Genomic DNA, 16447 nt, shown 5'->3' on the forward strand with positions numbered 1-16447 from the left:
GCACAGATTACACACAGTCCACAGACAGCACAGATTACACACAGACAGCACAGACAGCACAGATTACACACAGACAGCACAGACAGCACAGATTACACACAGTCCACAGACAGCACAGATTACACACAGACAGCACAGATTACACACAGACAGCACAGATTACACACAGTCCACAGACAGCACAGAGTACACACAGTCCACAGACAGCACAGAGTACACACAGTCCACAGACAGCACAGAGTACACAGTCCACAGAGAGCACAGTCCACACACAGTCCACAGAGAGCACAGTCCACACACAGTCCACAGACAGCACAGTTTACACAGTACAGATTACACACAGTCCACAGACAGCACAGATTACACACAGTCCACAGACAGCACAGATTACACACAGTACAGATTACACACAGTCCACAGACAGCACAGATTACACACAGTCCACAGACAGCACAGATTACACACAGTCCACAGACAGCACAGATTACACACAGTCCACAGACAGCACAGATTACACACAGTCCACAGACAGCACAGATTGCACACAGTCCACAGATTACACACAGTACAGATTACACACAGTCCACAGACAGCACAGATTACACACAGTCCACAGACAGCACAGACTGCACAGACAGCACAGATTACAGACAGTCCACAGACAGCACAGATTACACACAGTCCACAGATTACACACAGTCCACAGATTACACACAGTCCACAGATTACACACAGTCCACAGACAGCACAGATTACACACAGTCCACAGATTACACACAGTACAGATTACACACAGTCCACAGAAAGCACAGAGTACACAGTCCACAGAGAGCACAGACTACACACAGTCCACAGACAGCACAGTATTTTCTGTGTCCTGGTTGTTATGTTAATGTTTTCTACTGCAAACAACCCGTTATCTTAAACTTACCTCAGCTGCTGTTTGTGTTTGTCCTTCCATTTGTCATTTCCGTTGGAAAAGACAAATTACTTTTAATTTAAAATAACAATAAACGCTGCCTAAAAACGACGTATGTCAGTTTTATGTGACGGAAAAGTTGAAGAAGAAACGGAGAAAACGGGACAAGCTAAGTCACAACACAGACGAGGCAAATTAACTTCCGGGTGACTCGATCACATGATAAGAACCACGCCCACTAAGACGACGACAACGATTCTTCTTCTTCTTCTTCTTCTTCTTCTTCTTCTTCTTCTTCTTCTTCTTATTATTATTATTATTATTATTATTATTATTATTATTATTATTAATATGCGTATGTCGTGGACATAACGAGCGAAGCTCTTCAGCATCTCACCATGTCATTTAGGGCCTTCAGACTTTTTTTCGGTGGAGCATGAGCATGGTTAAAACCTTTCAGCTTCCCCGCCTTTTTAAACATTTGTTTTGTTTTTGCCTTTCAGCTTCTGGGGGAGCTCCAGACCCCGCCGCCGCCTTTTACATTTTTTTGGTAAATTAATATTTAAAGTTTTCAGCTAGTTGACAGTAGGGCTGTACAATATGGCCAAATGATATGATATGACTTTGATAAAGGGCAGCAACAGTGAAAATTAAACATTCTTAAACAAAACAGTAATAATACCACACTCATTTTGCACTCATCATAAGGTTAAGATACTGTGCCCTCCAAAAGTATTGGAACACTTGGCATTTCACACATTACATGTTCGATGCCGGTAACATTAATGAGCGAAATCAAACAATAATTTAAAAATGAATAATTGTTGCAAAATCTACCATCGGTTTGTGTTTTTTACGACAGTGTTGTCTGGTTTGTGGCTTTTCCCCCTATGGGCAGATTTTTTGTGCCATTTCCGGATTGTGCCTTTGTCTACCATAAGAGCGAGCTTTGTGGCATGGCGCTCATAATATAATGAAGGCAAAGCCTTTGACCTAGTAGCGTTTTTCTCCATCAAAAACTACTGATTTGATTGAAATACTGTAAAAATTGAAGATTCAACTGGGCAATATTATAGTAGAGTCAAGAACCTCAATTCGGTGACCATTCTCTGGCTTTTTTTTAGGATTGATTTGACTTCTATGGGCCTTTTATCAAAAATTTAGCCCCCAGGTCCCTCCCAGCATTTTTTTACTTTTCCAACAATCTGTCATTGCTTTCCTCTTATGAAGCGCTTCCCTTGTGTTTTCTGCTGCACATCATTTATTTTTGCACACAGAAGCACCATGAGTACCAGTTATATCATGCCTATCGACATACATGCAGGTTGTTGTTGCAGATGTCTCGACATTTGCAATGGATGAGGAATTGTCAACTTCAAACATCAGTAAAGACTTACATTCTTTCTTAACAGGTTCCTGTTCGTTGTCTTTAGCTCGTACTTTGGGACCATTTTGTGGTGTGAGTCATAAAACAGGGACACAACTACTTTGTAGCCACGTTTTTGCTAAATTCTTTCAAAACATTCACTTTCCAACAATCAAAATCTTCAATATGTTCATTGCTGTCAGCACTTACAGTGTGATTTGGGTAGTCGTGAACTTTGACCCGGTCAAGTATGCACCACACTGACTGAAAGGCTTATTATATCATGATATTGCAAGGAAATCTATCTGGTTAATAATTATGTATTTATTTATTTATTTTGTTCAAATAAAACCTTTGCAATCTGTCAGGATGCAGTTCATCTGAAGGTCGTGGCCGGTTAAATCCAGGAACACCTCAAATTCATGTACAAATCACTGCACAGCACCATTGCCCTAATTACAGCCCACAGATAAAAATCTATTTTCAGTTTTTCACCGCATTCATCACTTAGCATCTGTGCTTTATTGAAATTAGGATTACTAGAGCGCAAACAACGAGCCATTTGGAATGAGACACATGGAGTGTCCTTTCAACTCTAATCCCTTTTAATCTGGTCTCAAATTACCGCACAGACAGCACACGAATCATGTTGGGCTTCCTTCAAAGTAAAATCATAATGTGAATCATGAAACATTTAATTCAACTGAACAAACTGGACGCTACACCATCGTCTGCTGCAGACGGACCGATGCCAGGAAATCAACTGAACAAAAATAAATACAAGTTATTTAAAAATTGGAAGACAGGACTTTGGCAATTTTATTTTGATCTCCTATTTTCAGCTCCTCCTGTCACCAGACTCATAGCATCAGATCATTGGTCTCCATCTCATCCTGTTCTCTGGATGTCCTCGATCATCTCGTCCATAATCCTCCTCTTTGGCCTCCTCTTCTCCTTCTGCTTGGCTGCCCCATACTCAGCATCCTTCTCCTGACAGACCCTGTATCTGTCCCTCTGCACGCGTCCAAACCAAGTTAACTTTTCAAGCTGCCGTGAGAGACATAGTCAAATCAAATCAAATCAATTTTATTTATATAGCGCCAAATCACAACAAACAGTTGCCCCAAGGCGCTTTATATTGTAAGGCAAAAGCCATACAATAATTACAGAAAAACCCCAACAGTCAAAACGACCCCCTGTGAGCAAGCACTTGGCGACAGTGGGAAGGAAAAACTTCCTTTTAACAGGAAGAAACCTCCAGCAGAGCAAGGCTCAGGGAGGGGCAGTCTTCTGCTGGGACTGGTTGGGGCTGAGGGAGAGAACCAGGAAAAAGACATGCTGTGGAGGGGAGCAGAGATCAATCACTAATGATTAAATGCAGAGTGGTGCATACAGAGCAAAAAGAGAAAGAAACACTCATTGCATCATGGGAAACCCCCCAGCAGTCTACGTCTATAGCAGCATAACTAAGAGATGGTTCAGGGTCACCTGATCCAGCCCTAACTATAAGCTTTAGCATAAAGGAAAGTTTTAAGCTTAATCTTAAAAGTAGAGAGGGTGTCTGTCTCCCTGATCCGAATTGGGAGCTGGTTCCACAGGAGAGAGCCTGAAAGCTGAAGGCTCTGCCTCCCATTCTACTCTTACCAAACCCTAGGAACTACAAGTAAGCCTGCAGTCCTGAGAGCAAAGCGCTCTAATGGGGTATATGGTACTATGAGGGCCCTAAGATAAGATGGACCTGATTATTCAAAACTTAGAAGTAGAAGAAGAATTTTTAAATTCTATTCTAGAATTAACAGGAAGCCAATGAAGAGAGGCCAATATGGTGAGATTATGCTCTCTCCTTCTAGTCCCCATTAGTACTCTAGCTGCAGCATTTTGAATTAACTGAAGGCTTTCTGGGAACTTTTAGGACAAACCTGATAATAATGAATTACAATAGTCCAGCCTAGAGGAAATAATTGCATGAAGTAGTTTTTCAGCATCACTCTGAGACAAGACCTTTATAATTTTAGAGATATTGCGTAAAGCAAAAAAAGCAGTTCTACATATTTGTTTAATATGCGTTTGAAAGACATATCCTGATCAAAAATGACTCCAAGATTTCTCACAGTATTACTAGAGGTCAGGGTAATGCCATCCAGAGTAAGGATCTGGTTAGACACCATGTTTCTAAGATTTGTGGGGCCAAGTACAATAACTTCAGTTTTATCTGAGTTTAAAAGCAGGAAATTAGAGGTCATCCATGTCTTTATGTCTGTAAGACAATCCTGCAGTTTAGCTAATTGGTGTGTGTCCTCTGGCTTCATGGATAGATAAAGCTGGGTATCATCTGTGTAACAATGAAAATTTAAGCAATACCGTCTAATAATACTGCCTAAGGGAAGCATGTATAAAGTGAATAAAATTGGTCCTAGCACAGAACCTTGTGGAACTCCATAAAAGTGTGTGTGAAGGAGTCTTCTTCACAGAAGAAGACTCCCCATTTACATGAACAAATTGTAATCTATTAGATAAATATGATTCAAACCACCGCAGCGCAGTGCCTTTAATACCTATGGCATGCTCTAATCTCTGTAATAAAATTTTATGGTCAACAGTATCAAAAGCAGCACTGAGGTCTAACAGAACAAGCACAGAGATGAGTCCACTGTCTGAGGCCATAAGAAGATCATTTGTAACCTTCACTAATGCTGTTTCTGTACTATGATGAATTCTGAAACCTGACTGAAACTCTTCAAATAGACCATTCTCTGCAGATGATCAGTTAGCTGTTTTACAACTACTCTTTCAAGAATTTTTGAGAGAAAAGGAAGGTTGGAGATTGGCCTATAATTAGCTAAGATAGCTGGGTCAAGTGATGGCTTTTTCAGTAATGGTTTAATTACTGCCACCTAAAAGCCTGTGGTACATAGCCAACTAATAAAGATAGATTGATCATATTTAAGATCGAAGCATTAAATAATGGTAGGGCTTCCTTGAGCAGCTGGTAGGATAGTGCAGCAGATAACAGATATGACAGAGGAATCTTTCAAATGGTGATACAATCACCAATTTGGCACAAATACTCCTTAGACTTTACTCTTTTGAAAAAAAAAAAAAGACTAGCCACTTGAATATTCAATAGACAGCCAGGTAGGGGTCAATTGAGAAATTACACAGGGGTTAAAAAATTAAAAATGCTCCAATGAGATTGAAAAACTATACCACATTATTTGTCTGATCATAAAGATTCCAAAAAGGTATAGTTGGACTATCTACAACTAAATCTTATGGAGTTATGGGGTAAAAATAGCAAGAATGGTGAAAGTTAAAGTTGCTCCAATTTTGGTACAAAGTGATCCAAATTATTGGTTGAGCTAATAGGGTTTCAAAAAGTAATAGTTGCACCATGTTTCATGCTTAGTTATCATGTTACAGGGTAACATATGTCACATGTCATAGAATCCAGCGGACGACGGCATTGTTTGACCTTTACTTTGGAGACCAAGCATTCGGCACAGTTAAAACTATTCCATTTATTAATCCTATTACATCAGTTCTTATTCTTCTGTTTCCAGGCTCCAGCTGCCTCAGTGGGTCGTGGATTGTCGTCTCTTGGCACACACGGACTTTGATGTGCTGCTTTTTGCCTAATTGAATCAAGGCAGGGTTCACCGAGCAGCGCTTTAATTTTGAAAGTCCCTTCAGGAAGTAGGCGCACATCGTGGCTCTTGACGCTCCGTTTGTGTTGCTGCGGTTGCTTCTGTGACGTCAGCCGCTCCTTCGCCGGGATAAAAGCATGAAGCGGAGCAGACCGTGAGCAGCTCCCGGTTCCTCCGCGCGGACTCCGACATGCTGGGCAGCAGGAGGAAAGCAGCTCCGGAGGACAACGGAGCCGGGACGTCCGAGTCCAAGGCCATCGACCCTCTGCGGAACCTGGGTGAGCTCCGCTCCTCTGATCGATGTCTTCTGTTGGTGATGTGCCGCTTCTCTGTGCTCAACACATTAATCAAAAACAAACAAACAAAAAAAATCAGATCTGAGCTCGAGTCTCCCACGTGCCTTCTGGAAATCTGCAGCTGAAATATCTCGTTTTGTGGACAGGAGCTGTCCAATCACAGCGCAGAAGCAGAACCCTGTCAATCATTGATGGGTGTCCTTGGTAGCTTCCCTCACTTGTCTGACTTGTTTCCTTCTTGCTCTATCACTCGGTTTGTGAGGACTCCAGATTTAGAGGACAGCACCAAACGCTTTGTCTCGTCCCAGACTTGGACACATTCATCTGTTATTCCGATTTAAGAAAACTGACAATGATTTGTATTAAAAATACTTAGATTTAGTTTGTCCAAATACTGATGGTTTCTGAAAAAAGAGGGATTCTGTATATAAATGAATGTAATTCAGGATGACATAATCCAGTGCCCCCCCGCCGCCCCAAATTAAAATTACTGCACCAGCACATCTTGATTGGTCGGTTTCAGCTCCACAGTGATGATGTGATGATGTCAAAAAGCGTGTCACTGACAAAATTCTTGTGAACCTGGCTGTAAATACTGTCCTACTGCAGTACTTCTTATCTTATATTACGGTACTTCAAATGTTGTGCTTGTTTTTTAAAATACTGTTTCACCTTCAGTCGTCTACAAAACTTTTAGCTGCAGGTTTTCATGATGATGCTTGTGTTTAGAAAAAGAAAATACAAAGCAATGCTTAAATACTCTCAACCGTATGAGCATCGTCTTCTTTATCATTTCTTTGTAATTTGCAGTTGTTTCATTGGTATCCCAGTACATACATACATATATATATATATATATATATATATATATATATATATATGCCATAGGTATTAAAGGCACTGCGCTGCGGTGGTTTGAATCATATTTGTCTAATAGATTACAATTTGTTCATGTAAATGGGGACTCTTCTTCACAGACTAAAGTTAATTATGGAGTTCCACAAGGTTCTGTGCTAGGACCAATTTTATTCACTTTATACATGCTTCCCTTAGGCAGTATTATTAGACGGTATTGCTTAAATTTTCATTGTTACGCAGATGATACCCAGCTTTATCTATCCATGAAGCCAGAGGACACACACCAATTAGTTAAACTGCAGGATTGTCTTACAGACATAAAGACATGGATGACCTCTAATTTCCTGCTTTTAAACTCAGATAAAAACTGAAGTTATTGTACTTGGCCCCACAAATCTTAGAAACATGGTGTCTAACCAGATCCTTACTCTGGATGGCATTACCCTGACCTCTAGTAATACTGTGAGAAATCTTGGAGTCATTTTTGATCAGGATATGTCATTCAAAGCGCATATTAAACAAATATGTAGGACTGCTTTTTTGCATTTACGCAATATCTCTAAAATCAGAAAGGTCTTGTCTCAGAGTGATGCTGAAAAACTAATTCATGCATTTATTTCCTCTAGGCTGGACTATTGTAATTCATTATTATCAGGTTGTCCTAAAAGTTCCCTGAAAAGCCTTCAGTTAATTCAAAATGCTGCAGCTAGAGTACTAACGGGGACTAGAAGGAGAGAGCATATCTCACCCATATTGGCCTCTCTTCATTGGCTTCCTGTTAATTCTAGAATAGAATTTAAAATTCTTCTTCTTACTTATAAGGTTTTGAATAATCAGGTCCCATCTTATCTTAGGGACCTCGTAGTACCATATCACACCAATAGAGCGCTTCTCTCTCAGACTGCAGGCTTACTTGTAGTTCCTAGGGTTTGTAAGAGTAGAATGGGAGGCAGAGCCTTCAGCTTTCAGGCTCCTCTCCTGTGGAACCAGCTCCCAATTCAGATCAGGGAGACAGACACCCTCTCTACTTTTAAGATTAGGCTTAAAACTTTCCTTTTTGCTAAAGCTTATAGTTAGGGCTGGATCAGGTGACCCTGAACCATCCCTTAGTTATGCTGCTATAGACGTAGACTGCTGGGGGGTTCCCATGATGCACTGAGTGTTTCTTTCTCTTTTTGCTCTGTATGCACCACTCTGCATTTAATCATTAGTGATTGATCTCTGCTCCCCTCCACAGCATGTCTTTTTCCTGGTTCTCTCCCTCAGCCCCAACCAGTCCCAGCAGAAGACTGCCCCTCCCTGAGCCTGGTTCTGCTGGAGGTTTCTTCCTGTTAAAAGGGAGTTTTTCCTTCCCACTGTAGCCAAGTGCTTGCTCACAGGGGGTCGTTTTGACCGTTGGGGTTTTACATAATTATTGTATGGCCTTGCCTTACAATATAAAGTGTTTGTTGTGATTTGGCGCTATATAAAAAAATTGATTGACTGATATATATATACGAGGGCTGTCAATAAAGTAACGGTCCTTTTTATTTTTTTCAAAAACTATATGGATTTCGTTCATATGTTTTTACGTCAGACATGCTTGAACCCTCGTGCGCATGCGTGAGTTTTTCCACGCCTGTCGGTGACGTCATTCGCCTGTGAGCACTCCTTGTGGGAGGAGTCATCCAGCCCCTCGTCGGAATTCCTTTGTCTGAGAAGTTGCTGAGAGACTGGCGCGTTGTTTGATCAAAATTTTTTCTAAACCTGTGAGACACATCGAAGTGGACACGGTTCGAAAAATTAAGCTGGTTTTCAGTGAAAATTTTAACGGCTGATGAGAGATTTTGAGGTGATTCTGTCGCTTTAAGGACTTTTCACGGTGCGAGACGTCGCGCAGCGCTCTCAGGCAGCGTCATCAGCCTGTTCAAGCTGAAAACCTCCACATTTCAGGCTCTATTGATCCAGGACGTCATGAGAGAACAGAGAAGTTTCAGAAGAAGTCGGTTTCAGCATTTTATCCGGATATTCCACTGTTAAAGGAGATTTTTTTAATGAAAGACGTGCGGACGGATCTGCGCGTCGGGACGCAGCCGGCGCGGTGCGGCGGCACAGGAAAAACACCTCCGTGTTGATAACCATTTGTAAAATCCAGGCGGTGTTGTGTGGGCCGCTGAAGAGGAGGTACTGCTGGCCCACCACCACCAGAGGGCGCCCTGCCTGGAGTGCGGGCTCCAGGCACCAGAGGGCGCCGCCGCCTCACGTGAGCAGCTACGGTGACAGCTGTCACCCATCACCTGAGACAGCTGACGGCAATCATCTGTGGGGTATATCAGCAGGACGGCACCTCCACCTCATTGCCGAGATATCGTTTCTACCTACGAGGTAACGTATCAAAGCAGACGGAGTGTATCCTTTTGGATTAGTGTATAGCTTGTGGATTACTGTTCCAACGAGAGGTGGAGGTAACTTCCCTGCTGTTCGGAGTCTTGGGTGCAAACGCGCCCCCATCTAACTGTTCTTTGTTCCTCGCCAGCAGTACCAGGTCCGACACGCGGAGGCAGTGGCCACCTGGGAGTTCGGGACTTGGCGGCTCCAGTATTCCCGGGGTCCTGTGGCGGAGGAAGCCGTGTGGTTCGGGTCTTACCTTGGAGAGGCGTCTCCTATCTTCGAGCCTGCCCACACGACACTTTTGTGAATTGACTGTTGTCCATTTCGTGATTGGTTGTATTCGTTGTGCACGTTCACAACAGTAAAGCCTTGTTATTTGACTTTCTCCATTGTCCGTTCATTTGCGCCCCCTGTTGTGGGTCCGTGTACTGACACTTTCCCAACAGGCGGCTTTTGATGGCTTTCAGTGGAGTGAGTATATGAGAAATTGTTTAACAGGCAGGACATGTTCCAACTTGTCCTTAAGGCTTTCAACAGAGGTGTTTTTCCTGTGGCGGAGCGTCACGGCGGCTGCGTCCCGACGCGCGGACCCGTCCGCACGTCTTTCATTAAAAAAATCTCCTTTAACAGTGGAATATCCGGATAAAATGCTGAAACCGACTTCTTCTGAAACTTCTCTGTTCTCTCACGACGTCCTGGATCAATAGAGCCTGAAATGTGGAGGTTTTCAGCTTGAACAGGCTGATGACGCCGCCTGAGAGCGCTGCGCGACGTCTCGCACCGTGAAAAGTCCTTAAAGCGACAGTATCACCTCAAAATCTCTCATCAGCCGTTAAAATTTTCACTGAAAACCAGCTTAATTTTTCGAACCATGTCCACTTCGATGTGTCTCACAGGTTTAGAAAAAATTTTGATCAAACAACGCGCCAGTCTCTCAGCAACTTCTCAGACAAAGGAATTCCGACGAGGGCTGGACGACTCCTCCCACAAGGAGTGCTCACAGGCGAATGACGTCACCGACAGGCGTGGAAAAACTCACGCATGCGCATGAGGGTTCAAGCATGTCTGACATAAAAACATATGAATGAAATCCATATAGTTTTTGAAAAAAATAAAAAGGACCGTTACTTTATTGACAGCCCTCGTATATATATATATATATATATATATATATGACGGCGATCTGCGCTTCGAGGCGGCAGCGTCTCGCCGTTTCAAGTCGAAAACTTCCACATTTCAGGCTCTGTTGACCCAGTAAGTCGTCAGAGAACAGAGAACTTTCAGAAGAAGTCAGCATGAGGAGTTTATTCGGACATTCCATTGTTAACGGACATTTTGTAATGAAAGCAATGAATTAAGCCTTAAATTAGGATGTTTTCAGGTCGAAACAGGCTGACGACGGCGCCTGGAAGCGCTGCACGACGTCCCACTCTGTGGGAAGTCCTTACACCGACAGAAACACCACATAATCTCTCATCAACTGTTAAACTTTTCACCGAAAACCATCTTAATTTCTTGAATTGTGTCCACTTGGATATTCCTCACAGGTCCAGAAAAAATTTTGATAAAGCAACGCGCGCCGTCTCGAGCAGCGTGTGAAACAAAGGAATTCAGCCGAGAGGGCGGGACCACATCTCACTCAAGGCCTGCCCACAGGGAAATGACGTCACCGACACGCGTGAAAAAACTCACGCATGCGCACGAGGGTTCAAGCATGATTGGTGGAATCGCACATCATTCAAATCCATATAGTTAAAAAAAAATAAAAGTGTCGGTTTATTATCTAATAGACCTCGTATATATATATATATATATATATATATATATATATATATATATATATATATATATATATATATATATATATATATATATATATCGAACTTCGGATTCAGGAGGAGCAGTGTGGTTTTCATCCTGGTCCCGGCACACGACCAGCTCTACACCCTCCATCAGGTGCTCGAGGGTTCATGGGAGTTTGCCCAACCAGTCCACATGTGTTTTGTGGATCTGGAGAAGGCGTTCAACTGTGTCCCTCGAGGCGCCCTGTGGGGGATGCTTCAGGAGTACGGGGTCCGGGGTCCTTTGTTAAGGGCTATCCGGTCCCTGTATGGCCACAGCAGGAGCTTGGTTCGCATTGCCGGTAGTAAGTCACGTTGGCCTCTGCCAGGGCTGCCCTTTGTCACGGTTCTGTTCATTAACTTTATGGACAGCATTTCTAGGTGCAGCCAGGGTGTAGAGGGGGTCCGGTTTGGGAACCACAGAATCCAATCTGTGCTGTTTGCGGAACATGTGGTTCTGTTGGCTTCGTCAAATCAGGACCTTCAGCATGCACTGGAGCAGTTTGCAGCCGAGTGTGAAGTGTCCGGGATGAAAATCAGCACCTCCAAATTCGAGGCCATGGTTCTCAACCGGAAAAAGGTGCTTTGCCCTCTTCAGGTCGGTGGAGTGTCCTTGCCTCAAGTGGAGGTGTTTAAGTATCTCGGGGCCTTGTTCATGAGCAAGGGACGGATGGATTGTGAGATCGACAGACGGATCGGTGCAGCATCTGCAGTGATGCGGTCACTGTATCGGACCGTCGTGGTGAAGAGAGAGCTGAGCAGGGGGGCAAAGCTCTCGATTTACTGATCGATCTTTGTTCCGACCCTCACCTATGGTCATGAGATGTGGCTCATGACCGAAAGAACAAGATCGGGAGTACAAGCGGCCGAGATGAGTTTCCTCCGCAGGGTGGCTGGGCACTCCCTTAGAGATAGGGTAAGGAGCTCAGTCACTCGGGAGGAGCTCGGAGTCGAGTCGCCGCTCCTCCACGTCGAAAGGAGCCAGTTGAGGTGGCTTGGGCATCTTTTCCAGATGCCCCCTGGACGCCTCGCTGGAGAGGTGTTCCGGGCACGTCCCATCGGGAGCTGCTGCCCCTGTGACCCAACCCTGGATGAAGTGGAAGAAAATGGATGGATGGATGGATGGATGGATGGATGGATGGATATATATATATATATATATATATATATATATATATATATATATATATATATATATATATATATATAATCCGTGAAATGTCTTGTAAATCACTTCAGAGGTGTTATCAGGTTACAAAAACAGCATTTTCACTTTTAGAAGTTTTTATTTCTTGCTAGCTTTTACATAATATATGACAACGAGGTTTACACACAAACTAAACAGATTTTGCAGCTCGTGAGACCAGCCACTGATGTCATGTTGCCACTCTACTCTGATTGGCTGTCACTCCCACCCCTCAAAAAAAAAAAAAAAAAAAAAAAGGAAGAGAATATAACAATGTGAATTTTTAACCTCTTAAAATACCTCTTAAATACCTCTCAAAGCCGAGGCCATATTTGATGGCCTCAGGTAAAAACAAAAAGCAAGAAATTCACCAAATATAAAACTAAAATCTTCAAATTAAAGGTTTAATTCCTGGTACACAACAACAAAAAGACAACCTCATTTTGCTATGAATTGCAGTTGACCACCTAAAACAATTCCATAACTACTATTTGAAGAAAAGTATGGACTTTTTATAAAGTGGTGTCACAGATAACTTCTGTTGATGTATTCAGTTATTTTCCAAACTTGATGGCCTGTTGTGTGTCTGTACATTCTTTGGCTGGATTAGTGAGTTTTACAGGATCCCTTGAATGGAATATTCATTCATTCATTCATTCATTCATTCATTCATTCATTCTCTATACTTGCAATCAAGGGCCTGGCGGGTGAAGCTGGAGACTATGCCAGCAGTCATAGGGCAATTTTACATTTCAATGTTTTTGCATATTTAATGTAAAAATAATCAGTTTGGTCAAATAATATCAACATGTTTTGTGCCTGCAGTTCTTGTAGACTCCATGTTATGTACAAAGGGGTTTACACTGGTTTTACAGCAGAATTATACCACACTAAACATGTTGTAAATCTGCCGTAAAACCAGATGTAAAAAAGCTCTTTTCACCCTCAATTACAGCGGTAATGGATTAAACAAATGAGAGTTATCTATATATTTAATATATGAATTATTAGTTTGGTCTCATAGCGGACTAAGACTTCACACCATGCACAAACCTTTCAACACCATGTTCACCGTGTTAATACAGGTTTTACAACAGTTACACCATGTTTCCGTCAGTTTTATGGCAGAGTTACACCGTGTTCGCGCTGATTTTGCAACTGAGTTGCACTAGGTTTATGGTGGTTTTAAGACAGAGTTACACTAGGTTTACGCTAATTTTACAGCAGAGTTACACCAGGTTTGCACTGGTTTTAGGACAGAATCACACCAGGTTTACACTGGTTTTAGGACAGAATTACACCAGGTTTATGCTGATTTTACAGCAGAGTTACATCAGGTTTACATTGATTTAAGGACAGATTTACACCAGGTTTATGGTGGATTTATGACAAAGTTACACCAGGTTTACAGTGGATTTACAACAGAGTTACACCAGGTTTGCAGTGGTTTTTACAGCAGTGTTGCACCAGGTTAATGCTGGTTTTATGATAGCGTCACACCAGTTTAATGTTGATTTTATGAAGGTGTTGCACCAGGTTTATGCTGATTTTATGGCAGTGTTGCATCAGGTTAATGCTGATTTTATGGCAGCGTTGCACCAGGTTAATCCTGATTTTACGGAAGAGTTATACCAGGTTTATGCTGATTTTATGGCAGAATTGCACCAGGTTTATGCTGATGTTATGGCAGTGTTGCATCAGTTTAATGCTGATTTTATAGCAGAGTTACACCAGGTTTATGCTGATTTTACGGCAGAATTGCACCAGGTTTATGCTGATGTTATGGCAGTGTTGCATCAGGTTAATGCTGATTTTATGGCAGCATTGCACCAGGTTAATCCTGATTTTACCACAGAGTTATACCAGGTTTATGCTGATTTTATGGCAGAGTTACACCAGGTTTATGCTGATTTTATAGCAGAGTTACACCAGGTTTATGCTGATTTTATGGCAGAGTTGCACCAGGTTTATGCTGACTTTATGGCAGAGTTAAACCAGGTTTATGCTGATTTTATGGTAGAGTTATACCAGGTTTTTGCTGATTTTATGGCACAGTTACACCAGTTTAATGCTGATTTTATAGCAGAGTTACACCAGGTTTGTGCTGATTTTATTGTAGAGTTACACCAGGTTTATGCTGATTTTATGGCACAGTTACACCAGGTTTATGCTGATTTTATGGCACAGTTACACCAGTTTAATGCTGATTTTATAGCAGAGTTACACCAGGTTTATGCTGATTTTATGGCACAGTTACACCAGGTTTATGCTGATTTTATGGCACAGTTACACCAGGTTGATGCTGATTTTATGGCACAGTTACACCAGTTTAATTCTGATTTTATAGCAGTTACATCAGGTTAATGCTGATTTTATAGCAGAGTTACACCAAGTTAATGCTGATTTATGGCAGAGTTGCACCAGGTTTTTGCTGATTTTATGGCACAGTTACACCAGGTTTATGCTGATTTTTAGCAGAGTTACCAGTTTAATGCTTGATTTTATAGCAGAGTTGCACCAGGTTTATGCTGATTTTATGGCAAGTTACACCAGGTTTATGTGATTTTATGGCACAGTTACACCAGGTTTAATGCTGATTTTATAGCAGAGTTGCACCAGGTTTATGCTGATTTTATGGAAGAGTTACTGTTGTGAAAGTGTAGTGACACGGACCCACAACAGGGGGCACAAATGAACGGTCAATAGATGAGCCAAAAGGTAACAATTTAATGTTGTGAAACGTGCACAACGAACATACAGACAATCTCAGAATATAATTACAGTCAAATTACAAAGGTGACGTGTGGGCAGGCTCGAGGATAGAAGACGTCTGTCCTGAGAAGAGCCGGAACCACACGATTTCCGCCCCCACAGAACCTGGTGAATACTGGAGCCGCCAAGTCCCGAATTCCCAGGTGATCACCGTCCCCGACTGTCGGATCTGGTACTGCTGGCGAAGAACAAAGACAGTCAAGTGTGGGTGTGTGTACACCCAGTAACAACAGCGGTGGGAATGCCACCTCCACCTCTCACTCAATATGTTGCAGTGGTCTCAGATGAAAAGGAGCGCCGTCTTGCACAGCCTCCGCAAAAACGACCGGTTCTCCTGCAAACACTCACAATAACAGATTTATAAATCTCACAAAAAGGCTGAGCGTATTACCTCCAATGAAGTATGATATCTCGGCGATGAGGTGGAGATGACGTCTGGTCTTTATGGAGTGCGATGATGAAGAATGTGTGACAGCTGTCAGGAATTAATGAGTGACAGCTGTCACACCCGGCTGTGTCCGTGGCGGCAGCGCCCTCTCGTGCCTGAAGCCCGCACGTCAGGCAGGGCGCCCTTTGGTGGTGGGCCAGCAGTACATCCTCTTCTGGCAGCCCACACAACAGGACCCCCCCCTCAACGGGCGCCTCCTGGCGCCCGACCAGGCTTGTCCGGGTGTCTGCGGTAGAAATTGGCCAGGAGGGCCGGGTCCAGGATGAAGCTCCTCTTCACCCAGGAGCATTTTTCGGGTCCATACCCTTCCCAGTCCACCAAGTACTGGAACCCCCGGCCCATTCGACGGACGTCCAGGAGCCGGCGCACTGTCCAAGCCGGCTCCCCGTCAATGATCCGGGCAGGAGGCGGCGCCGGACCGGGAGCACAGAGGGGTGAGGTGTGGTGAGGCTTGAGTCTGGACACATGAAAAACCGGGTGGATCCGCAGTGAAGCTGGGAGTCGGAGCTTCACTGCGGCAGGACTGAGGATTTTGAGGATCTTGAAAGGTCCAATGTACCTGTCCTTCAACTTGGGGGAGTCCACTTGGAGGGGGATGTCCTTCGTGGACAGCCACACCTCCTGCCCGGGCTGGTAAGCAGGGGCCGGGAATCGCCGGCGGTCTGCATGGGTCTTCGCCCTCGTCCGGGCCTTCAACAAGGCAGAACGGGCGGAGCGCCACACCCGACGGCACTTCCACAGGTGGGC

The 16447-nt window shown here is 43.3% G+C and overlaps 2 protein-coding genes across 2 annotated transcripts in view; one reads left to right on the plus strand and one right to left on the minus strand.

The window, feature by feature from the left end:
* acbd4 (acyl-CoA binding domain containing 4) overlaps window positions 1–1108 on the minus strand; it is a 131947-nt gene extending 130839 nt beyond the window's left edge. The window contains exon 1 of the mRNA XM_034193158.1: window positions 932–1108. Coding sequence (XP_034049049.1) covers window positions 932–961 — 30 coding nt within the window. The 5' untranslated portion in view covers window positions 962–1108. The remainder of the gene's footprint in view (window positions 1–931) is intronic.
* A 4888-nt stretch (window positions 1109–5996) lies between these two features.
* Window positions 5997–16447, plus strand: part of plcd3b (phospholipase C, delta 3b) — a 170289-nt gene continuing 159838 nt past the window's right edge. The window contains exon 1 of the mRNA XM_034194305.1: window positions 5997–6207. Within this exon, the coding sequence (XP_034050196.1) occupies window positions 6120–6207 (88 nt within the window). The 5' untranslated portion in view covers window positions 5997–6119. The remainder of the gene's footprint in view (window positions 6208–16447) is intronic.

This window comes from Thalassophryne amazonica, chromosome 18, assembly GCF_902500255.1.
Source record: "Thalassophryne amazonica chromosome 18, fThaAma1.1, whole genome shotgun sequence".
In the NCBI taxonomy this organism is placed as follows: Eukaryota; Metazoa; Chordata; class Actinopteri; order Batrachoidiformes; family Batrachoididae; genus Thalassophryne; species Thalassophryne amazonica.